At 40.0% G+C, this 25,298-nt stretch overlaps 1 protein-coding gene across 3 annotated transcripts in view; it reads right to left on the reverse strand.

The window, feature by feature from the left end:
• Positions 1–25,298, reverse strand: part of XRCC4 (X-ray repair cross complementing 4) — a 267,010-nt gene that overhangs the window by 82,950 nt on the left and 158,762 nt on the right. For all 3 annotated transcript variants that reach the window (XR_012645755.1, XM_074995369.1, XM_074995368.1), the window contains exon 7: positions 9,744–9,888. Coding sequence is in view for 2 of the 3 variants with exons in the window: in XM_074995369.1 (XP_074851470.1) it covers positions 9,744–9,888 (145 nt within the window). In the remaining variant the exon portion in view is untranslated. The remainder of the gene's footprint in view (positions 1–9,743; positions 9,889–25,298) is intronic.

A 25,298-nucleotide genomic window follows, 5' to 3' on the forward strand; every position in this document is an offset into this window, starting at 1 on the left:
GCTAATTTTTCTTCTGACCATGCTGCATCTTGTTCATCTACAAGTCAAACAAGATGTGGATGATTACATCCATCATTTTTCATAACCTTGCATTTAGCTGGAGAGATATGCACATTCCAGGTTCCCAAGATGCATGCTATTTAACCACATTCCTGCTGGGTCACAAAAAGGTCATGGTAAAATTTCTAAAGTTTAGCTTTCAAAACAGAACTCACACTGTTCAATGAGACATGTATTGATCCTGGCAAAAATCGCTGGATAGTTGGTGTTTTTTTTCACTTCTGCTTTCCTTAAAATTATCAGGAATCTTTTTATTAAGCGATCAACAGAGATGGGGGATTTTCAGAATGTTCAGAGCAGAGGCAATGCATGAGGGGGAGATGTTGGGTCACGCTGCTTCTCAGCCCCACCCCATGTGCCACTTGGCTTGTACTAAGCATGCTCACACAGTCTGAGCATGCCCAGTACAAGTACTGAAGCTGGTAGCCTTCAGTCCGCCTGGTCCTCCTCCCAACCCATTGGCAGGCAATCTCTAGTTCATTGGTCTTGGTTCAACTTTTGTACAAACACTTGGGTTGGTTCCTATATTATAACACTCTCCTGGTCTTCCTCTAGTGATTTTCAGTAGCTTTCTAAAATCTCCATTTTATAGGTTTAATTTGGTAGAAACGGTTTTATCACTCTGTTTTACAGATGTCACAGTGAACTCATTGTGAGGAACCAGTAACTATAACACTTTGTCATACTATACAGGACTGGACAAGTTCTCTTTCTAATTATATTAAATAAATACATTCAATGTATAAAAAACTAATATGCTAACATGAACTTTCAAAAGAAAAAGGGATTTTTTTAAGAGCAACTATGGTATAAATTTTATATTCTCACGGGGTCACAGTGGGTTATGGTATCATTCAGACTGGAATCTAATTTCACATGGTTACACTTTTATTGGAAAGTATTACTTCATGTGTGAGACAGTAATTCTGATGTCTGCATGCCCCTCTGAGAAAGCTGAATTCCAAGATAAATCTATGCTTCTGCTACCTGAATCACTGGTGGTGGGAAACCACATTTTAAATAAACCTTGTGGCTCAGATTTTTAGAGTTCTAACACAACCTATAAATTAAATAAATGCAGAGAGATAGTCCCAGGAGGACTCCTGACACACTACTGGCTCTCAGTGTTTTAAAGGGGCAACAGAGAATTAAAAGAAGGTTGTCTAGCTACTCAAAGCATTTTAATATAAAACCAAGGAACATTTTTTAACAGAAATATAGAACTCAAAATGATACCTGCTTAGCTAAGGCTTCAAACTCTTTTGAAAGGTACACAAAGAAAACATGGTGTGAAAGAGAAAGGCCCAATTTTAACTACCATGCCAAAATTTGCCTATCACCACACAGGTAACTTTAATCGGGCGAGCACTCCAATTGAGTCAGATATGGGGTCCTTGTCTACATATTACACTTCTCATGTATGGGAAGGGAGAGGTCATCTAGTCCACTGAGTCATCATCTAGTCCAATTTCCTGCATTCAGGTCAGCACCAAGCACCATCTGGACAAATACCTGTCAGGTCTAACTAGCTCCAATGATGGCGATTCCATAAACTCTCTGGGAAATTTATTCCAGTGCTTAACCACCCTGACAGTTATGAAGTTTTTCCTAATGACCAATCTAAACTTCACTTGCTGCAACTGAAGTCCATTGCTTCTTGTGCTATCATCAGAGGTTGAGGAAAATTATTTTTCCCCCTCCTCCTGCTTCTAACAAACTTTTAGAAACACGAAATATTAACTATTACTAGGTAATAGTCTTCTTTTTCCAAACTAAATTAACCCAGTTCTTCCAGTCTTCCTTCATCAGTCATACTTTTTAGACCTTTGATCATTTTTGTTAACCTTCTTTAGACTTTTTCCCATTTTGTCCACATCTTTCCTTAAATGTGGTGCCCAGGACTGGACATAATACTCTAATTGAGGCCTAGTCAGCACTGAGTAGAGCAAAATAATTGCTTTTCATTTTTTTCCACTTGTAACACTCTTGCTAATAGATCCAAGAATGATGCTTACCCCCTTTCCTTTCTGCATTAGTCCTTCCTAGGTAGTCATTTCCCATTTCCTTATATACAGTTGTTGGTAAGTCTGATGAGTCTGGCACGACAGTATTCTAGAAGGATTTTGATGGATTGTTGGAAGTTCCTGACATAGTGGTAGAAAACTATGATAACTGACTATGGCACTCTTACTGGAGGAATGTCAGGACTCATGGAAACCATCCTCAAATTATTTACCACACAAAGGACCAGTTTCCTCCAGGAAACAACTGATTTGTTCCAAAAATTATGCACCATTAACAATCTCCCTCACAACATCATGCTTACTACCATAGATGTCACCTCTCTATACATCAACATCTCTCATGATGGCAGTGCTGCTTGCCTCACATACCTATAAAACAATGGACAACAGTCAGATACCCATTCCAAACATTTAATCAAATTCATCCTTTTCATCCTTACCCATAACAATTTTACATTCAACAACAAACAATTTGTCCAAAATATGGGAACCGCCCTAGATACTTATTGGTTCTCCTACACACCAATCTTTTAATGGGCCACCCTGAGGAAAAATTTCTGGACAAAAGCATCAGAGAAGTATCACAGAATCATAGAACACTAGGACCGGAAGGGGCCTCGAGAGGCCATCGAGTCCAGTCCCCTGCCCCGACGGCAGGACCGACCACTATCTACACCATGCCTGATAGACATCTATCTAATCTGTTCTTAAATATCTCCAGCGAGGGAGATTCCACAACCTCCCTTGGCAACTTATTCCAGTACTTGACCACCCCGACAGTTAGGAACTTTTACCTAATGTCCAACCTAAACTTCCCTTGCTGCAGTTTAAGTCCATTGCCTCTTGTTCTCTCCTCAGAGGCCAAGAAGAACAAGTTTTCTCCCTCCTCCTTATGACACCCTTTAAGACATCTGAAAACCGCTATCATGTCCCCCCTCAATCTTCTTTTTTCCAAGCTAAACAAGCCCAATTCTTTCAGCCTTTCTTCATAAGTCATGTTCTCCAGACCTTTTATCATTCTAGTTGTTCTTCTCTGGACCTTCTCTAATTTCTCCACATCTTTCTTGAATTGGGGTGCCCAGAACTGGACACAATATTCCAGCTGAGGTCTAACCAGCGCAGAGTAGAGCGGTAGAATGATTTCTCGTGTCTTGTTCACAACACACCTGCTAATGCATCCCAGAATCATGTTTGCTTTTTTTGCAACAGCATCACACTGTTGACTCATATTTAACTTGTGATCTACTAGAACCCCTAGGTCCCTTTCTGCTGTACTCCTTCCTAGACAGTTTTTTCCCATTCTGTATGTGTAAAACAGATTATTCCTTCCTAAGTGCAGCACCTTACATTTATCTTTATTAAACTTCATCTTGTTTACTTCAGACCATTTCTCTGATTTATCTAGATCATTCTGAATTATGACCCTATCCTCCAAGGTAGTTGCAACCCCTCCCAGCTTGGTATCATCTGCAAACTTAATAAGCGTACTTTCTATGCCAATATCCAAATCATTAATGAAGATATTGAACAGAACTGGTCCCAAAACAGACCCCTGCGGAACCCCACTTGTTATGCTTTTCCAGCTGGATTGAGCACCGTTAACAACTACTCTCTGGGTGCGATTAGCCAGCCAGTTATGCACCCACCTTATTGCAGCGCGATTTAAGTTGGACTTGCCTAGTTTGTTGATAAGAATATTATGCGAGACCGTATCAAATGATTTACTAAAGTCTAGGTATACCACATCCACTGCTTCTCCCTTATCTACGAGTCTCGTTATCGTGTCAAAAAAACCTACGATATAGCAATGATGTTTTCGTCCTCTAGAGAGAGGATCTAGCTTTCTCACAGATTTCCACAACTTCAACAATCCATCCAAACACTTTCTCGAATGCTCCCACATCAGTATCAACTTCATGGACAAATTGATCAGCTTCAACAATGCAATCCTGCATCTACAAAAAATTTACACATCACCACACTTCCCTTTATAGATTCAGTAACCACCCCAAACACACCAAGAAATGGGGAGCAAGTCTGGGATATACACCTTAACACATTTAAAACATCCTTAACCAAACAAGGACACTCCATCAGAGAAGCAGATCACATCATGGAATGGGCCACTCAAGTATCCTGAGAGAACCTGCTTCAACACAGAAAAGAAAAATAATCTCTCCAAGAACGCATTTCTAATTGTCACCTATCACCTCAGTCCTTGAACTTATATGAGGTATCATCAAATAATTATAACCTATACTCATCAGGGATCCCCAACAAAACACTTTTTCAGAATCCAATATCCAAGCTAAATCTCAAGCAATTTAGCTTCTTCACAGGGTGCCCTGTGGCATATGGTCCTGAGCAACTACCTAACTTGCCTGCCCCTAATGTCAGCCCTGAGAGAAGGAATATACTCAGGCTATGTCCACACTATTACTTTTTGGTATAACTTATGACACTCAGATGTGTGAAAAATCCCCCCTCTAAGCAACTTAAGTTACGTCAACAGATGTTCCAGTGTGGACAGCCCTATGTTTGTGGAACAACCATCTTTATGTTAAGTGGAGAGCTCTCCTATTGGCACAGAGCAGCTACAGGAGAGTTTTGGTACAGTTGTGCCACTGTAACCTCTCTTGTGTAGACACAGACTTAATGTGTAGAAAAATTGTTACTGCCTCTTCACTGCCTCCCAGTGTGAGGCTCACAAGCGGAAAACACGTTCAAGTATCACACTGAAATGCAAGTACAATACTTATCGCCCAATAGATTTATTTTATAACTACATGGTAAAAATTAGAAGTAAAACAATTATTCAGTAACGGTGTGCTGTGTCACTTTTTTCATGCCTGGTTTTGTAAGCAAGTAGTTTTAGGTGAGTTGATGCTTGGGAGATGCAAAACAAATCAGACCGCAGAAAGCCATAGAGTAATCTGGAAAGGTTCAGATCTGCTGATCTAGTAGATGTAAAAATCTAATACTTAGCTGACTATCCATATATTTATTGCCCATTAAACAACTATTGCAGCACATCATTATATTGTACATTGAAGTGAATCTGGGGTCACAAACTTCATCTCAGCTGTTGCAGATGACATTTCTACAGCCAACACTATTTTCTTCTAGTCTCTTTCACATTTTCAGTTCTCTTTAATAGCATCACTTTATTGGTTGGTTATACTATACATTAAATATATACATTATACATATGCTATACTATACATTAAAATATGTCAGACATATGCTTTAAAGGTGCTATCTGTTTTGTACTAATTTCCATGTCACTGACACCTTTTCTTCCTGTTTAGCTGCTTCTTTTCAGTTTCCTTGTTCAGGTTTAAAAACATCTTTTCATTCCAGAGGTCTGAATTGTTACCCTATGACCAGTCTCAGAATCCAGAACCCTAATATGGATGGCAGACCCACAATGCTTTCATTTTACATTGCTACCCATTTGTGAATATCAGGCAATTGACTGGTTGTAGGGTCAATTTCTGTTGGATTGAAATTGGTTTGTGAAACGAGCCATACTGATTTCACTATAAAAAAGCACCCTATATTTAATAAAATTTAAAAAAAAATATGAGGAGCTCACAGTAAGACCAACTAAGATATTTTTAACCAACTATTTCTAAAAATTTAGATATTTCCTCATCCTATATTTTCAAAGTTTTGAGATTTGGATTACAGTAAACTCTTTCATAGCTGACATTCTATCATCTGGAACTCTCATATAACCAGCATTTTAACCATAAGTAAATTTTAGTTATGTTTTCCATAAGTACAGTATAGTGAAAGTAAATACAAACAAATACAGCAAATACAGTATAAGTTTACAGTATACAATACCCTGTTGTTTACAGTGTATGATATCCTGTTGTTGGTAAGTATTCTGCATACATTTTTGTTTGTTAATATCTAATCTTGATTTTCATGAGTGTTATGTATTGCTAAGTACACCTCTCTATTACCCAGAGTATTGGAAGATCTGGCAACTTTCCAGTCTCAGGGCTGCCAGATATAAAAGAGTTTACCATATTTTGCTTCAAAAAAACCCTATTTCATGGCTCCCATTCTGAATTCACAGTAATCAACAGGTTTTATATGAATAAAGAAGAACCAAAATTTACTCTTTTTGTTCGCTTTTGTTTGCTTTTTATATATATTAGGGCAGTGTTTGACCCCTGATCATTTTCTTGCAAAACCCTTATTTTCACTTTGGGGAACCTCGGGGTTCCACAAAGCACCATATAGGAAATACTGTATTGGGGGAAAATGATGGATTAAGCAGAGGAGCTGGAACGAAAAATACTGTTCACTGATTAATGATAAATGTGGAGTCACAAATATCCGTTTATCTTTTCACTTGGTCACTCAAACATGTATTTTTTATTTTGATTCAGGATTTTTCCTGGACCAACTGTCCTATACTAGGAATATTAAAATGCAATACAAAGCACTTGATTTGGCATGTAGCTACTCATTAATTGGCTGTGAAACACAAAACGTGAATTTATGTGATCATCATAACTAGCAAATGGAAAAGATCACTAAAAGTAAGTTTTAGTGTACTGAGAGTATTGAGGGATTGGGATGGATGGGAAAACAAATTAAACATTTACATATGTAACAGTGCCAGAATCTTTCAGCTCTGTGAAGTTAGGAGAAAATCACACATTTGAGGCTGACATCACAGCTTCTATGCCAAACATCTGCAGTCCTAATGTTATGTTATCCTCCTCAAATCTGAACATCTTCAATATTTATGATGGTACATCAAAAGGTGATGGAATTTGGAGGCAGTTATTTTTTAAAATGCATTTTGTTGCAAAAATAAAACATTCCCATGGCAGTCTGAAATAACAATTTGATGCCAATTTGGGTTATGTTCCTACAAGATGCCAAGTATCATCAGCTCAAAATGAAACCTCAAAAGGTGCTTAGCACCATACAGGACTAAGCATGTAGTGAGTGAGTAAATGAAAAGGAATGAATTGGAATATTACTTGTCACACAACACACAAGAAAACTACTGACACAGATCCATGGAAATCAAAGACCAGATGTCTATCCTAATTTGCTCTACAAACTTCTTATGCAAATTATGTAAATTCCAAAATCTTCTCTGTCAGAGATTTGTATTTATTATTAACTAAGAAATTATGAATAAATGCCAATCTCAAAACTTCTCCCCAATCTTCACTTTTCTAGTGTTCTTCCCCTCAGGACTGCTCAGACCAAACCCTAGATATTCTTTTCCCCAGAGCACTACTTTTCCCTTCTTTATATCCAATCACCTGCAAGAGGGAGTGGCTAGAACTACTTCAACCTTTCTCAGAAGGATCAACACCTGCCAGCAAGGTAGGATGTTTCAACCAGATGCAACCAATCTGTTACAAGGTCACACCAGCTTTGGCTACCACAATTACCTTCAACTGACCACCAAAATTATCAGCCTGCATACTGAGAACTTAAAAAGAGCAGAACAGCAGAATTTGGCTTTGGTCAAAATGGCCATTGAAAATAATATTTTCCCTAATGAAACAGGACTCTAAATTTAAACAAGCTTGTTGGCATCAAGCCATGGCTCTCTACATCAAGATAAGATATTTTCTGGGGGCTTTAAAAATTGTTTTAATAATAGGAAATGACTGAAATATATTTGTTTTCGTATCTATGAGACAGTTCATAATTTATTAACTGTGACACAAGGAGAAAAATAATATTTTCAAAACTCATTTACCATACAGCTCAAAAGACGACCAGTTTTTTGAAGCAAACAACTACAATTATTTTTGGAATCCCTGAGGTAAGTTCCATATACAATTTCATCTTCTAAACATAATGTGAAATATTTCCAGAACTCAGTACCAGTATTTAAGGAAACATAAAAACTGTTTATATTACAGAATGTGAAATACCTTAAAGCATGAATTATTTTTCACTGATGATCACTTTGTCAAAGAAAGATCAGTATGATTTATAAACTTTTCCTGGTTTATTAAAATTCTATTAATTTTAATTTTGCTTTGTTTCAGAATCACCACTAGTTACCTTAGTTTCTTCCTATCAGTACAGAAGAGCTTGGAGCCCTAGTGTTATGTTCATCTCTTCTGACAGTAACTTCTGTAGACAGATGCTTCATTTCTAGATGTAGCCTATGAATCTAAGAGGAGGAGGTGGGAGAGATGGGGGTGGAACCAGGAAGTGCAGACACAGGAGAATCATAGAACACTAAAACTGAAAGGGACCTCAAGAGGTCATCAAGTCCAGTTCTCTCCCTCTTGGCAGGACCAAACACCATCTAGACCATCCCTGATAAGAGTCTACCTAACCTGCTCTTAAATATCTCCAGCGATGGAGATTGCACAACCTGCCTAGGTAATTTATTCCAGCGTTTAACCACCCTGACAGTTAGGAAGTTTTTCCTAATGTCTAATCTAAAACTCCCTTGCTGCAGTTTAAGACCATTGCTCCTTGTTTTATCCTCAGAGGCCAAGGAGAACATTTTTTATCACTCTTCCTTGTAACCCTCTTTGAGGTACTTGAAAACTGCTATCATGTCCCCTCTAAGTCTTCTCTTTTCTAAACTAAACAAGCCCAGTTCAAAAATAGCTCATGTTCTCTAGACCTTCAATCATTCTTGTTGGTCTTCTCTGGAACTTCTCCAATTTCTCCACATCTTTCTTGAAATGTGGTACCCAGAACTGGATACAGTACTCCAATTGAGGCCTAATGAGCACTTAGTAAAGCAGAAGAATGACTCCTCATGTGTTGCTCACAACAATCCTGTTAACGCATCCCAGAATCAGGCTTGCTCTTTTTGCGACAGCATCACACTGTTGACTCATATTTTGCTTGTGGTCCACTATGACCCCTAAAACTCTTTCTGCAGTACTCCTTCCTAGACACTTGCTTCCCATTCTATATGTATGAAGCTGATTGTTTCTTCCTAAGTGGCATACTTTGCCTTTGTCCTTATTAAACTTCATCCTGTTTACCTCAGACCATTTCTCTGGTTTGTCCAGGTTGAATTATAAACAATAGTTTTTAAAAAGTTGGAAAAATTTTCAGTCACTTATACAAAATATTGTATTTATTGCTGATTTTTATGTAATCCAGTGCCTCCATCCCTCCTCAACATGTGATACTATAATAAACACAGATGCATGCTACTTTTTCGAAAGCGTCAGTTTGTCCCTGTCCCCGATCTTAATTAAATCCTTTTGCTAACACACTTTTTCCTCTCTCATGGAAACATGGTAATTCACAGATTAAGTTTTAGGCTTATTCTCTTCGCTTGACCAAGTGACAGCCTTTTTCGATGGCTCCCTGAAAGTCTGACTCTCAATATTCATCAAATTTGATAACCCTTTAGGCCTGACTGTCCCCTCCATTAATCCTTGTCTCATTTTCTCTTGCGCAAAGTAGACATAAAAGGTTACCAAATCAGACTCGCAGCAATTTTACATGCGTTTTTCAAAGGTGTAAATGACCGCATAAAGTGCAAGATGATAGAAATCAGGCATTTATGATCTTAGTGCTGCGCAACAAATGCAAGAAGAAAAGGGAACCTCTATCATTCAAAGAGAGAAGGGGAGACAGACAGACAATATTATGTCATTAGTTGAACAAAATGGGACATAAAATCTCCCTTACTTCTCCTCTGCTTGTAGGTGGGTCTCATATGTAGCCATCTTAGGTTCCAGCCCAGCAGGTTTTTGTATCCTTTGTCTCCGTTTTCTGCTTGGTGCAACATCAGTGACATCCGGGCTGTTGAGAAAGGAATCCCTCCTTGACGCAGCTGCCAAAGTGAAAAGAAAAAGAGTCAAGACTGACAGAATGCCCAAAAAGACAATGTGATCAAATAATTTCCAAGTTCTGTGCCTATCTCTTTGCTAGTAGCATTTGCTTAATTAACATGTTAGAGGGAGCCATACAAAAGCTAGACAGACAGATATCAGTTAGCTACCAAGATTTTAGCAAAGGACTTGAAGCCAAGACTCATTCATTCTAATCCCGGTTCTGCCATTTACTTGCTGTGTGGTTTTACATAAGATATTGATCTTACCTGTCTCTCAGAATCCCTATCTATAAAACGCGATAACACACACCTAGCTCGTGGTGGGGAGGTGGTGTTCTCAAGCATAGCTAGCTACTAGGCTTAACCTCCGAGAAGGAGCTATTTTGCTAACCATGCTCAAGAAGGATAGACTGGAATTATCAGAAAAAGCAGCACTTCTGCTCAATAGAATTTGATGTGCAATGGCCAATACTGAGCCTGGGTTACATACCACCCTGCTAACTCTGCCTCCAAGGGACAAAAACATTTAGAATCAAGGGAGTTTTGCTAATACTGCAGCAAGGCATTAAGACTCATACTGAGACTCCTGCATAATCGTGTCTTTTAGAGATATACTCATCCCTCGCTATGCAAGCACAATTGGTTCCCAACTTCCCACTCATAGGTGAAAACTCATAAGAGGGACATTAAATTACCATTAAAATACATGTAAAAGTTTCTGATTGGTTCCTAGCGCTCCAAACTCAGGGAAGGAGCAGCAGCATGTGGTGCTGCTTTGGCAAGGCAAGTGAACCTTGGGTTGGGGGTGGGGGGGTTGTGGAGGGTTAAAGGCTGGGGGCAGTTTGGGGCCATGAGCGGGAGGGAGGGTTAAAACCCGGTGGCGGTTCTACTGGAGGAGGTGGCGGCTCGGTCCTCCAGGCTGCAGGACTAGAAACTGGAGGTGGGGGTGTGGTGGGATGGTACAGGGTGGGTGTTGGAACAGGGCTAGGTGGGGAGCTGCAGGCTGGGGGAGTGTTGGGACTGGTTGGAGTGGGGGGAAGTGCATGGTGGGGCCAGGCAAGGTTGTGGGTCTCCCCATCCCTTGGCCAGGGACCCTGTGGCTGAAGCTGAGCCAGCCATGGGGCTGGAGGTTTCCCCACCCATTGGCCAGGGACTCCGTGCCTGGCTCAGCTCCAAGGCTGTGGGTCCCCCCATCCCCCAGCCATGTAATCAAATTATCTGTGTTTTTTTGTTTTGGTTTGTTTTGGTTTTGGTTTTGGATAAGCCAAACACATTGAGCTCTTTAAATCTCTCGCTGTAAAGTGTTTTTTCCAGCATTCCAGTAATTTTTTTGCCTCTGCGTTTTATGAGCCCTTTTTCCATTTTTTAACATCCTTTTAAAATATGGACACCAGAACCAGATGCAGTATTCCGTAATCATTCTCACCAATGCCCTGTGCAGGATAAAAATCTGCATTAGCCCCGGTCAGAGTATTACATTGAGAGCTGATTTCAACAACATTTTTGGAACAATTAAAAGGTGATTTATTTCATTTTGACTGTACTTAATATTTGTCCATTCATTTTAGGTCAACTACTAAAAGATAATTCCTCCCCCTCAGCTCCATCAGCTATCTGATTGTTTAAAGTATGCATGCAAAGAATCACCTCCATGGGTGGTATTATTATATATACACATCTGATGTGCACACATTTTTCTGCAAGTCTTCATCAATCCACAGCACACTTTGATTTAACATGCATACTTCTTAAAGCTAAAGACTTTAATCATCTTTCATTTTTAAGACCATGCTATCCAGAACAACATGGTTTTCAACTGAAAAGCACCAAATGCAACAAACAACAAGGTGGTGACTGAGAGGACTGATGTCAAGGTAACTTTCCCCAGCTGTTATCCTTCTGTTTATTTTCAGAATAGTTCATTTGTATGTGAATGAAAACCATGAGTGAGAATGAACACTGGAAATTTTTTACATAAAACTATGTAATCGATCGCATTTCTTTATGCCTCTCAAAATCGTTGTCCTTTCCTTACAAAAATGAAACACACAAATGAAGAAAACCTGACTGTGGTTTTTACTGCCTTCTGCTAATTTAATCTTCAACTGACATGTGGCTCAGTTTTTTTTCCACAACTTTTCTCAAAACCACGGTTCCGATTCAGCATAGAACCTAAGCACATGCTTACATTCAATAACACAACTAGTTTTATTGAAACCAACAGGATAATTCACACACTTCAAGTTAAATATATGAAGTGTTTTTTGCTGAATCAGCAACTACAAGCAGAAAACAACAAACACTTTATTTAATTAAAAGAGAGTCACAGGCCTCATTTGGGTCTGAGGCTAGCATGCTAACACATTTTCAAAGTCCAGTATGGACAAGGCACACAATCTTTAACACATACTACACTATTTGAGTTAAAACATATGATCTGCCACTCCTCCTCCATGCTTTAACTTGAGTAACTTAGCACATATTTAAGGAATTAATATGGCTTGTTTATATTAGACTTTGAAAACCTGCTAACTAGCATACCTTAGCTAACACATGACAACATCACACCTTAAATCTTAGTCACAACAACGCTACAGAAATTAACCTTAATAGTAAAATGGTAATAAACCAACAGTAGCATTACTACTGCTGACTCATACTGGCTGTGTCTAGACTAGCCCCCAACTTCGAAGGGGGCATGGTAATTAGGGTGTTGAGAGATTACTAATGAAGTGCTGCAATGCATATACAGCACTTCATTAGGTTAAATCTCCCTCATGGCAACTTCAAAGCGCTGGCTTGTATGTAGCTGCGGGTCAGCCAAGGGCACTTTGAAGTGCCTGTGCTACTTCCAAGTCCCTTTACTTCTACAAGCAATCCAGCACTTCAAAGTTTCACACTTTGAAGTTTACACTTCGAAGCTGCCCCAAGGGAAATTTAGCCTAATGAAGTGCTGCATATGTACCGCAGCACTTCATTAGTAATCTCCCAACACCCTAATTGCCATGCCCCCTTCGAAGTTGGGGGCTAGTCTAGACACAGCCAATATGTTCAGAATACGTCCATCACCCATATTAATTGCATCTACTCACACCCAACCTTGGCTGTTAAAATTATTTCCTTCCCTTATCAATGCATACATATAACAATGAAGTTGCATACAAGCAAGACCTGCATACACAGCAAACGACCGGAATCAGGGTAAGCGTATTACTGCACCAGTTATATTCCACATGCCCTTCCCTCAGCCCGACTGCTATTCCCCTACCACACTGTTTACTATCACTCTTTCAACCATATCCAATAATGCTTCAGGGTGGGGACCATGGCTTTGTATATGTGTTCTGTAATTAACTTAGGACACAGTGCACCTCTGTGTTTACATCGGTGTAACATAGAAGAGTGAACAGTAAATATGCTAAATGTTGCTGAACATATACAGGCAAATCCTGCTTAACGTCACACAGCAGTCTTGCTGAAGCTTATGCAGTAAGATGAACAGCAAACGTACCCATTGCTAGCAGCTTATTGCATCTGCACTTAATTTCAAATTGACAGTAGACCATAGTACTTGTAATTGGATGTAATTGGCACAGACGTTTAAAGTTATCTTATTAAAAGAAAATTTGGTTTGAATGAAATGTTAAAGCCAAGAAAAGGAAATATTCACCTAATCAATTAATCTGAAGGTCACACAATGGGCAGAAATTCTTTTTCAGAGTGGATTTAATTTCACAACACAAGGAAAATGTTTCCAATATAAATGGGACAGATAATTATCTTAAGATAAGTAAAAATAGGCTGTTTTATACCTGATATTTTACTGACATACGTTTTAAGCCAAAAATGAACAGCTTCAGGTTCAAACCACCAACTGAAAAGCTGTACTATATTTTAATGCTCAACTACACCAACAAGTCTTTATAATGTATGTTACAGCTGCTCAGAAATGAATTACATTCAGACAGATGAAATCATGAGTTTTGGCTAAGCACCAAAGTGCAGGCAGCTAGATATCTGTTTGTCCCTGAGAAAAGTGTATGTGGTACAAGTGGACTTGGTCTTGAATCTAAAACTTGTTTTCTGAAAGTTCCTCACGCTTAAAGTTTCCCTATAGTATTCAGTGCATTGTAATTAATAGGTTGTTTCGGTTCTTGCTGAGTGCCACTTCTCAGTCTTCAATTTTTTTTATTAGAAATGTGGATAAGCATTGTTAGCATTTTGCTAACAAGGCACAAGTTTGAGCACAGAAAGGACTGTTCTGAAGAAAATTGCCCAGGTCACCTTGAAAAACAGCTAAGACAGACAGAGGCAGACAGACAAAGAAATTCATATACAAGATGTAACTGACATGTCAATTACTGCAACTGACAAAACTGGTTAGAAATCAGAAAAAGAAAGCACAGTTCAAGTGATAAGGTAATTTATGTGTAAATAAGATTAAAGATCTTCTCAGATATAAACCCTTGTACTCAATACATTCCTTTGTAAAACAGCTATTACTGTACACCTAACCCTCAATTTACGAATGTAATTAATTCCATGAAAACTGTTTGAAAGGTGAAAATTCATAAAATAAAAATGAAATTCCCTTTAATTTCAAAGTAAAAAATTCTGAGTGGTGCACAACTCCCCCTGCAAAAAAAATCACCCAATATTTTTCCTACATATTAACCACACTATGCAATCATAAAAATAAGAACAGAGCTACTTTATTGCTTTTTAATGACATTTATTACAACTAGTCAGTTCTTAGGTAGTGGTGAAGAAGGAGGTGTTTATGCAAGTTTCATGAGATCATCTGCATCATCATCAAAAACAACTCCATAGTGATTTCAACCTCCTTTATTGGGTTTTACCTTCAGCTTGTGAAGTTGAGGATTAGCTGATGGTGATGAGGTTTAAAGTTGAAAAAGAGATGAAACTAAAGTTTGTATTGCAGCCTTCTTTTTTCTGTGGTACAACTCGTGACAGCAACATCATGAATTTGTCACTTGCATACTGAACTCCATTATATGTTTGGGTTGTTGTCGCTGAGAATTTATGTAGCTGCCTCCAATGCACCTATGAATTTTGAGAGTGTTTTAGTGCCCAGCGTTTTTTGTGGTTCACACCATTCTTCCTCCTGTTTTTCTGATAACCTTTCTGCAACCAGCTGAATTAATTCTTCATTAGTCAATTAGTGAATCCTGCTTGAGTTGCCAGTTGCACAATAGAATTTGAATGTCTTTCACTTCACCCTCAAAACCATGGAAATCATGAACCTGATTCAGCAACAGCTTTTTCCAAACACCATTCAGGATACTTTGAGTAATTTTATTCCATGCAGTTGTGATATTTTCTATAAACATCTTGATTTTGTACTTCTTCCACAAACGCTTAATTGTAGTTTTGTCTTCTCCATCTGATGCAGACAGTAAGCTTTAAATGTAGCAATGACACCTTGACCCACTCACTGAAGGATGGAAGTGATATTTGGGGGGGGAAAAACACTGGAAAGTTATTGCCATAGTCTTCAACATTGATAAGGTGACCGGGAGCATTATCGAGGGTCAGTAGACATTTATTATCCAGATTATTTTCTGCATAATATTTGAGAGAAATGATGAAAGGCAGCTTTTTATGTAATAAGCGAAAACCAGCTTTGTCACCTGTGCCTTTCGGTTAACAAAGGTCTATGTGGACAAAGTATCCTTAAACATGAAGCTGAAGGAGCAAATCTAGGTCCTTGAAAGTCCGATAGGGCATTCATCTAAAACTTAAAGACAGGATGACAGTGTTTGAGTAAAGAGAGCCAATCAGTGTACTACAGACAGAGGTTCTACTAAAGAAACAGCTAGTCCTGGGTTTAGCCTCTTGAGAAAGAGCTAGAACAGAAAAATAAAAGAAAATTCAGACTTATTGTACACACAACTAATGCAAGCCATGTTAATAGACTCAAACTTTAAGGTTAGAATGAGCCATTGTAATCATGGAGTCTGATGTTCTGCAAATTGCAAGCCACAGAACCTCACCCACACCTTCTTATAATAGCTCCTTAATCTCAGGCTGAGTTACTGAAATCCACAAATCCCGGCTCAAAGACTTCAAGTTACTGAGAATTCATCGCCTACACCAGTTTAAACCTGCAAGTGACCTATGTCCCATGCTACAGAAGAGGGTGAAAAAAATGCAGGGTATCTGCTAATCTGTCTTCCCAACCCTAAATCTGATGACCAATTAGACCCTGAGAACTTGGGCAGGACCAATTGGGCAGAAACCTGTGGAAGAATTCTCTGTAGTAACTCAGAGCTCTGCCCAACAGGACACATGCCATTGTAAGCAGTCCCACAATATCATCTCCTCCATAAACTTACCAAGCTCAGTCCTGAAGCAAATTTAGTGTTTGCCCTCCCCTATCCCAATCCCATGAAAGGTTATTCCAGAACTTCACTCTGATGGTTAGAAAGCTTTTGCCCAATTTCAAACTTGAAGTCACTGACAGTCAGTTTATATGCATTTGTTCTTGTATCCACATTGGTAAGCAATGTAAATAATTCCCTCTCTGGTATTTATCCCTCTACTGTGTTTTTACAGAGCAATGATATCTCACCTCAACTGACCTTTGGTTAGGCTAAACAAGGCAACTTCTTTGAGTCTCCTCAAACATGGGAGATCAGACTTCCTTGCAGTGTCCCAGATGAGATCTCACAAGTGCCTAGTTTAATTGTACTAATTCTTCCCTCCTTCTGTTGGAAATGCCTCATCTGATGTATACGTGGACTTGAACTTCAGCCTTTTTCAGAACCACAACACACTGCCATCCTGTGATCAACCAATACATCCAGGTCTTTCTTCTTCCCTGTTGCTTGTAAATGCTAAATCCCCAGCTTATAGCAAATATTCTTCTTCTTAGCCCTCAAATGAATAACTTTGCACTTTGCACTATTAAATATTATTCTACTTCTATTGTTCTATTACCAACTAGGTGGAAGAGAAATTGACCTATTCCAAAGCAGGTGTACTTCACCCTACCAGTCAAAATGAAAGCAGTCAGGTTGAAATCTGGGGAGTTTGAATGAAGTTATTCAGCTTCTTGCAAGACAACAGGAACAATTAGTCTAACTTATAACAGCACAGAGCAGTAGGACAGTGAAGCTGAAGGAGAGAACTCTCATGTCCAAAGGCCAAAGTGAACAGAGAACTCACTGCATGCATGAAGGTGGAAGGTGGAACTACATTTGTTTGTTTCTGTGAGGTGTCTGGGTGTATAGCTTGAGAGCACCCAGGCAAAGGTCCTCACAAGAGGAACTCTAAATAATGCTCTTCCATCTACAATAACCCAACCTACCATGGGAGGTCAAATGGCTGCTGTAGGGCTAGAAACTTAATTGGAAAATGATTCTGACAGAGAGTTTAAAGACAGGGTGTTTGGCAACACTCCAGTGCCTACTCTTTAATATTTACTAAGTGCTGGCTCTTCATGAGCCAAGCTAATTTCAATCAACACTTTTGGGATAATATGCCTCAGGTGAAGGATGTGGGGTTTGTAAGGCTACAGCAGCTAATAGTTAGGAATCCTAGTGCTTGGATGCATTGATGCGGCAACAATGCTGTAATGATAATTTGTGTGAGACTCTGAATGAAGCTATAATCCAGTATGTGGGACATTATTCTCCTCATATACCCCATCTGGAACTGTCAAATTGATGAGCCAAGTTTCATCTCCTCCCAGAAAAGACAGTTTCAAAGCAGCCCACTTGGAATACTATGAATACACAAAGGCTGTGTCTACACTGGAGAATTCTCTCCACAGAACTCAGGTAGCATCTAGACACTTCTGCCAACACAGAGGGCTTCTGGTTAACCGGGCAGCCCTGTATGCCGAGCTTCAAGTCAGCTATTCTGTTGACAGAGGGCTGAGCAGTCTGGCTGCTGTCTGTCAACAGAGCAGATCGCTCTGTTGATCTGCTTTTGTGCACAGATGCACTCTGCTGACAAATAGTAACAGAGAGGGAGCCATGCTAGTCTATATACTATCAAAACAAAAAGCAGTCAAGTAGCACTTTAAAGACTAACAAAATAATTTATTAGGTGAGCTTTCGTGGGACAGACCCACTTCTTCAGACAATAGCCATACTAGAACAGACTCAATATTTAAGGCACAGAGAACAAAAAACAGTAATCAAGGAGGACAAATCAGAATACATGGTTTCAACTGTGATGGGAATTTTCTGAGTCACTATAGGGGCTCATCAACAAAACAGAACACCACTGGTCATTACCTACAGCCCCCAACTCAAACCACTGCAACAAATTATTAAAGACCTACAACCTATCCTTAATCAGGAAGCCACACACCAGAAGGCCCTAGGTGACATGCCTGTTCTCTCCTACAGACAACCTCCCAACCTTACGAGGCTCCTCACAAACAGCCACAGTCTATATACTCCAGGAATACCAGTCCTGGAACCTTTCCTTGCAACAAAGCCCGCTGCCAGCTTTGTCCACATATCTTCTCTGGAAATACCATCACTGGACCTAACCAGGTTATTCACAGAATCATGGGCACTTTCTCATGCTCCTTTACTAACATCATATATGCCATCATGTGCCAACAATGCCCAGATGCTTTGTATATTGGACAGACTTCTAACTCCCTTAGACAAAGGGTTAATGGGCACAAAACAGACATCAAAACACTCCAGATCCACAAACCAGTTAGTCAACATTTTAATGGAATGGGCCATTCTGTTAATGACTTAAGAGTATGCGTGTTACTGAAAAAAAATTTTCGCACCACTATTCAAAGAGAAACAGCCGAACTGTGTTTTATATTCAAATTCAGCACATTAACACATGGTTTGAACCGGGATGGGAATTTTCTGAGTCACTACAGGGGCTCATCTGCATACTTGGCTTAAGCTACTTCTTGACCTCCCCTCCCCTACCTCTCCACTCTCTGATTTGCTCCCCTTGATAATTTTTTTCTGATTTGTCCTCCTTGATTACTGTTTTTCGTTCTCTGTGCCTTAAATATGGAGTCTGTTCTGGTATGGCTATAGTCTGAAGAAGTGGGTCTGTCCCACGAAAGCTCACCTAATAAATTATTTTGCTAGTCTTTAAAGTGCTACTTGACTGCTTTTTGTTCTGTTGACAAAGTTTCTGTTGTCACAACTCCGTCAACAGATGTTACTGTCGACAGAATGCTGTAGTGTAGATGTAGCCAGAGAGTAAATAGTTTGGTGTGACCATTCATTTCGATGTAGGAAGCAGCAAAGGAATTGCTTTGGTATATATTAAAACCTTCTAACAAGTTTTCTCCACTTTTTGAGCTGTTCCTGAGAAAGAGAAATTTGTTGATTCGATTTGGTATTTAGTTCAAAATAAAGCTGTTACATCCTTCACACACTGATGGACAATTTGAGAGTAACATGTATTTGGGTGTTTTTTGTGCATCCTGGTGACTTGGCTAAATGCCATGCAATGCCACTTTTGAATGTGGTGAGCAACTGGAGGAAGGTGAGACCGTGAGATTTGTACAAAGGTAAAACTTTATATGCTCAGAATTTTTACTGACAGCACATATGAAATGTCTCCATATGAGAGACCAGGTTTTCAACCCATATATTGATATGGACAGTACACAAGTTTGTCTCTGCACAGAGGCAAATTTGTGTCCATGAGCAACACTCAGACTTCATGATGGTGGAGGTGATACCTATTAGTCAGAGGACAGCTGGTTTTGCTGAAACTAAGCTCTGGTTGCAGACTAAGCAGATGAACTTGTCAACTTTTTCACCTGCCTGCACTCAGGACGGGCGACAAGATTCTGAATGAAATAGTTATGTAGTATGGGTAGTATCTTAAAATCCTTAAATAGCAGGACTGAAATTCTCTGGCTATTTCCACAAATAAGATATCATAATCCGTGTTGTCTTGCTCAGTAAAGTTCTTGATTCCAATGCGTGAGGCACAAAGTTATAGCCTCCAGTTGCTACCTCAATGGAAGTCTGCATCCCTGTTGCAGACCTGAGGCTCTGTAGAAATGTGGCGAAAGCCATGAACAAACATGCACACTCAGAGTACCAGTATCAAGATCATGCACCATATTGAGCTGAATATCTGGGGTACCAGCTCCCTTCAGTCAGAAACAAAATGGTGACCTATCTGAATCGGCAGCTGCTTTGATGTCTATATACGCCATGGGAAGTAGACAGTTAAATTTGCAGGGCTTCTTTTCCAGAAACCAAAGGGTATTGACAGAGCCTACTGTTGACCATCCAGCAGCAAAACCTGCTTGATGTGGATTACAGTTTCCACTAAGGAGCGCCTCCATCCTACAAAGCAGAATACAAGTGAAGACATTTCCAAGTATCAGTCTCAATGAGATCACTCTATAGTTGCCACCCTTGGTGTGAGATCATATCTCCTTGTATAGAGATGCTATGATTCCATTTTCCATATTTTTGATACTCTGCCTGATGCTGTAACTTTTAAGAACAAATGATGTGGGTAATTCTCACCATTCCACAATGACTAGATGGCCTTTCATACTTCCTCAAGTCACAGAGGATCAGCATTCATCCCTGGATCTAAAGCTGTACAGTTTGCCAGGTCACATGGTTCTAAACCAGTGTTTCTTAAACTATGTTCTGTGGAACACTGGTAAGCTGTGAACAAATTGCAGGTGTGCCATGAGCGCCTGACACTTCTTTGATAGCATGCACTGGTGGTATATATTTTCTGTTAGTAAATCCAGACACAATGTTACTACTTTATTGCTATGACACCTGATTAAAGTGCTTCATTTTGGTTTTGCTTCATATATTTGTTTGGGGTTTTTTTGGCCTGAAAAATTTTTTGAATAACGTTTTCATAGGTGTTCTGCATAAAAAAAACATTTCTTGGTGTTCCATGCTCTCAAAACGTTTAAGAAACACTGCTCCAGATAGTCATCAATGAATGCGCAGTTTAGTACACTTTCATAAAGTGTTTTTCATGCATTTAGAAGGAGTCAGATATTTCTCTTGCAAAAATACCCAAGCACAAAAGTAATTAAATTCAGATTAGTCCTGTTATTTACAAATACTTTAGATTCATTCTAGTCTAGTCAAACACCTTAATCAATAACAACACTGGAAAAGAAAACATCTGAAAATAACTATCAGACTCACTTACTACATATGATCAATATAAAAAGAATCAAAAAAGATAATGGATAATTCCAAAGCTAATTTGCAAGAACAATTAGGCTACATCTACACTAGGGGAAAACTTCAAAATGGCCATGCTAATGGCCAAATGGGAGAATGCTAATGAGGCACTGAAATGAATATTCAGTGCCTCATTAGCATGCTGCTAGCCACGGCACTTCGAAAGTGCTGCGTTTCGCTTTCACGCAGCTCATCTACACAGGGGTCTTTTTCGAAAGGACCATGCAAACATTGAAATCCCCTTATTCCTATTAGCTAATAGCAATAAGGGGATTTCAACGTTTGAAGGGTCATGAGCTGCGTGCAAGTTAAACACGGCACTCTCGAAGTGCCGCGGCTGGCAGCATGCTAATGAGATGCTGAATATTCATTTCAGTGCCTCCTTAGTATTTTCCGATTTGGCCATTAGCATGGGCATTTCAAAATTTTAGCCATGTGTAGACACGGCTTTAAAGTCACTAAGGCTACGTCTACACGTGCACCCAACTTCGAAATAGCTTATTTCGATGTTGCGACATCGAAATAGGCTATTTCGATGAATAACGTCTACACGTCCTCCAGGGCTGGCAACGTCGATGTTCAACTTCGACGTTGCTCAGCCCAACATCGAAATAGGCACAGCGAGGGAACGTCTACACGCCAAAGTAGCACACATCGAAATAAGGGAGCCAGGCACAGCTGCAGACAGGGTCACGGGGCGGACTCAACAGCAAGTCGCTCCCTTAAAGGGCCCCTCCCAGACACACTTTCATTAAACAGTGCAAGATACACAGAGCCAACAACTAGTTGCAGACCCTGTATATGCAGCACGGACCCCCAGCTGCAGCAGCAGCAGCCAGAAGCCCTGGGCTAAGGGCTGCTGCCCACGGTGACCACAGAGCCCCCCAAGGGCTGGAGAGAGAGTCTCTCTCAACCCCCCAGCTGATGGCCGCCATGGAGGACCCCGCTATTTCGATGTTGCGGGACGCGGATCGTCTACACGTCCCTACTTCGATGTTGAACGTCGAAGTAGGGCGCTATTCCCATCCCCTCATGGGGTTAGCGACTTCGACGTCTCGCCGCCTAACGTCGATTTCAACTTCGAAATAGCGCCCAACACGTGTAGACGTGACGGGCGCTATTTCGAAGTTACTGCCGCTACTTCGAAGTAGCGTGCACGTGTAGACGCAGCTTAAGAGAATAACCAAATAAAATTTGTTCTTCCATGTCTCTTTTTGCTCCTGATGAGCAGCTGTAAGAAAGAAAAAATTACTGTGTCTACAAAAGGGAAGGCCCCTCTTTCTGATAAAATATTACTATTATGAGGGAAAGTGGCAGAAACAGAGATTTGTATAGGACACAAACATTTCATTGTCAAGAAAAGATCATCTTGGCTCTCTGAATCCCCTATTTGAGGAGTACCACAAAAGTCTAGAGAGTGTGCAATCAAAACTATTCAGATTTGATTGTTACTATAAGCCATTGAAGCACACCTGCTCCTTCCTTGCCTTTGGATGATCCAAAGTAATAAAAATTTATGACTGGTATTGTGCAAATTGTCCAGACTATCATCAGATTCTTACACTTCAGTCTGCCAATCTGGCTGTTGACTGATCAAAAACTTCCCAATGAACTTGTTATTGTTTAAACAAAGCGATGTCTCTTACTCTGTAAAGTTAGTCAACTGCTCTTTCTTCAATGCTCTGCTGTCTTTCTATACTGAGTCACAGCCCTTTAATTTAAAGTAAATCTGTTGGGAAATATTTATTGTATTCAGCCTTGGGAGCTGTTGTTCAGGATGCATAATGAATAATGGCCCATCAAACACCCAATAGGCAGTGGTTATAGTAGATTGAAAAGGACAGAGAACTCTCACTGAAACCCTCAAAGGACTGGGAGCTGGTGGGAGAGCTGACCCTCGTGCCAGGAAGAGGAGAGAGGGTTCTCCCTTTGTGGTTTGAAGGGTGAAAGGCCTCCTTACCTTAATTCTTGAGGATAGTATACAATTTAGGTAACTATGGCTATGTCTACACGTGCACGCTACATCAAAATAAGCTATTTCGATGAATAGAGTCTACATGTCCTCCAGGGCTGGCAATGTCGACGTTCAACTTCGACGTTGGGCAGCACCACATCGAAATAGGCGCTGCGAGGGAACGTCTACACGCCAAAGTAGCACACATCGAAATAAGGGTGCCAGGAACAGCTGCAGACAGGGTCACAGGGCGGACTCAACAGCAAACCGCTCCCTTAAAGGGCACCTCCCAGACACACTTGCACTAAACAGCACAAGATACACAGAGCCGACAACTAGTTGCAGACCCTGTGCATGCAGCATGGATCCCCAGCTGCAGCAGCAGCAGCCAGAAGCCCTGGGATAAGGGCTGCTGCACACGGTGACCATAGAGCCCTGCAGGGGCTGGAGAGAGAGCGTCTCTCAACCCCTCAGCTGATGGCCGCCATGGAGGACCCCGCTATTTCGATGTTGTGGGACACGGATCGTCTATACGTTCCCTACTTCGACGTTGAACGTCGAAGTAGGGCGCTATTCCCATCCCCTCATGGGGTTAGCGACTTCGACGTCTCGCCGCCTAACGTCAAAGTTAACTTTGAAATAGCGCCCAACACGTGTAGCCATGACGGGCGCTATTTCGAAGTTGGCAGCGCTACTTCGAAGTAGCATGCACGTGTAGATGCGGCTTATATGACAGATACTGGTTTGTAGCCTCAGTCTGGTCCCTAATAGTCTATTTTGTTGACAATAATTTGCACCTTTGTTGACAATCTGAGCAGGAAGTCTATTAAATGACAGGATATGGAAATTCATCTATCTCAATGTTACAGGCAGACCTTTTAAATTATGACAATGCGGTATTAGCAAAGCAGTTTGGGAAAGTCTACCAGTCTCCACGCTATAGCTGTTCTGCAAATATAAACACTTTAGGCGGCAATGCCCTCAACTTAGCACTTTGCATGACCAATAAATCTATTAAAATCATCTCAAATAAAACTGATATTTATGGCTCATGAATATTCCCCAGACAAAGTAGCAGAAAGAAGTTATTATTTTAATTTTAGGAAAACAGTATGAATCACAGTCTATTCCTCTCACCAAAGACACGTTTCCTCCTTTGTATAAAAATGGATGTACAGTATTGTAATCCCCTGAGGTCTAAAGGAGGTTTGAGAATTCTGTGTTATAAATTCTGTGTCACTTCATTATTAACATTTATTTTTGTAAGTAATATCTCCATGGGAAGAGTTTACTAAGACACACGTTAAAACAGCTGTAGCAAAAAGTTTAGATTCCATGTGTACAAAAATATATACACTGCATCCAGTTTGGTAAGGAAGTTTACATTTACACAGAAGTGGACTGCATAACCGTAGCATCATTGGTCATGCACAGTGAGACATAGTTACTAGCCTCTTAAGTTTGCATAGGCAAGACTTTTTCCAAGGTCAAACAATTCTTTTTAGAGATGTATAAACATTTTATTATAATTAAAACAACCCAACAGCCCTTGTCTTCAACTTGAAGGACAAAGGGAGATAATCTCAGGCTAAGGCAGAAATTTGGTTGCAATGTTTTCATAAAATGTTTCCTCGGCATTTATTTATATAGTGATCATTCAGGTGCTCATCTGCCTCCTTTGTGTTCTTCAGATTGTCTGGCCCTATTGCCAGCTACACTGTTTCAGAGGGGTAACCGTGTTAGTCTGTAGCTTCTCCAAAATGCTGAGCTGTTTGCCATTCAAATCAATACTGTGGTTGAGTGAATGGGAAAGAAGTCTTTTCATATATCAATGGCACTTCAAAAAGAAAATAAACATGCCAGCACAAAGAGGAGCAAAGGTCCCTGAACCCTGCTTACAAATTGTATATAAACACAAACTGCCAAAGCCACTCAGTACTTGTGAATCATACCCCTCTTTAAAAATAATGTGATAATGTGCTATTGTCTGCCTTCTTCATTAACTGAAAAATTTGCTTTCAGTAAATTTATAAGGAAAATGTCTGGAATTTTTTTTTGTTTGTTTTACTAATGCCATACTCCCAACCAAGCACACCTATTTTTAACTTCTCCATACATTGTGATTTATAAATATTTTAAAAGTAACCTTAATATTCATTGTTGCATAGTACATGAAAAAAGGCCACAAAGTCCCTGCTTTACAATGGAAGCTTTATAGTGTGTTCAATATCCTTCATGACATGGGTCACAGGTAGGAGCTC

Source organism: Carettochelys insculpta, chromosome 5, assembly GCF_033958435.1.
Source record: "Carettochelys insculpta isolate YL-2023 chromosome 5, ASM3395843v1, whole genome shotgun sequence".
Lineage (NCBI taxonomy): Eukaryota > Metazoa > Chordata > Testudines > Carettochelyidae > Carettochelys > Carettochelys insculpta.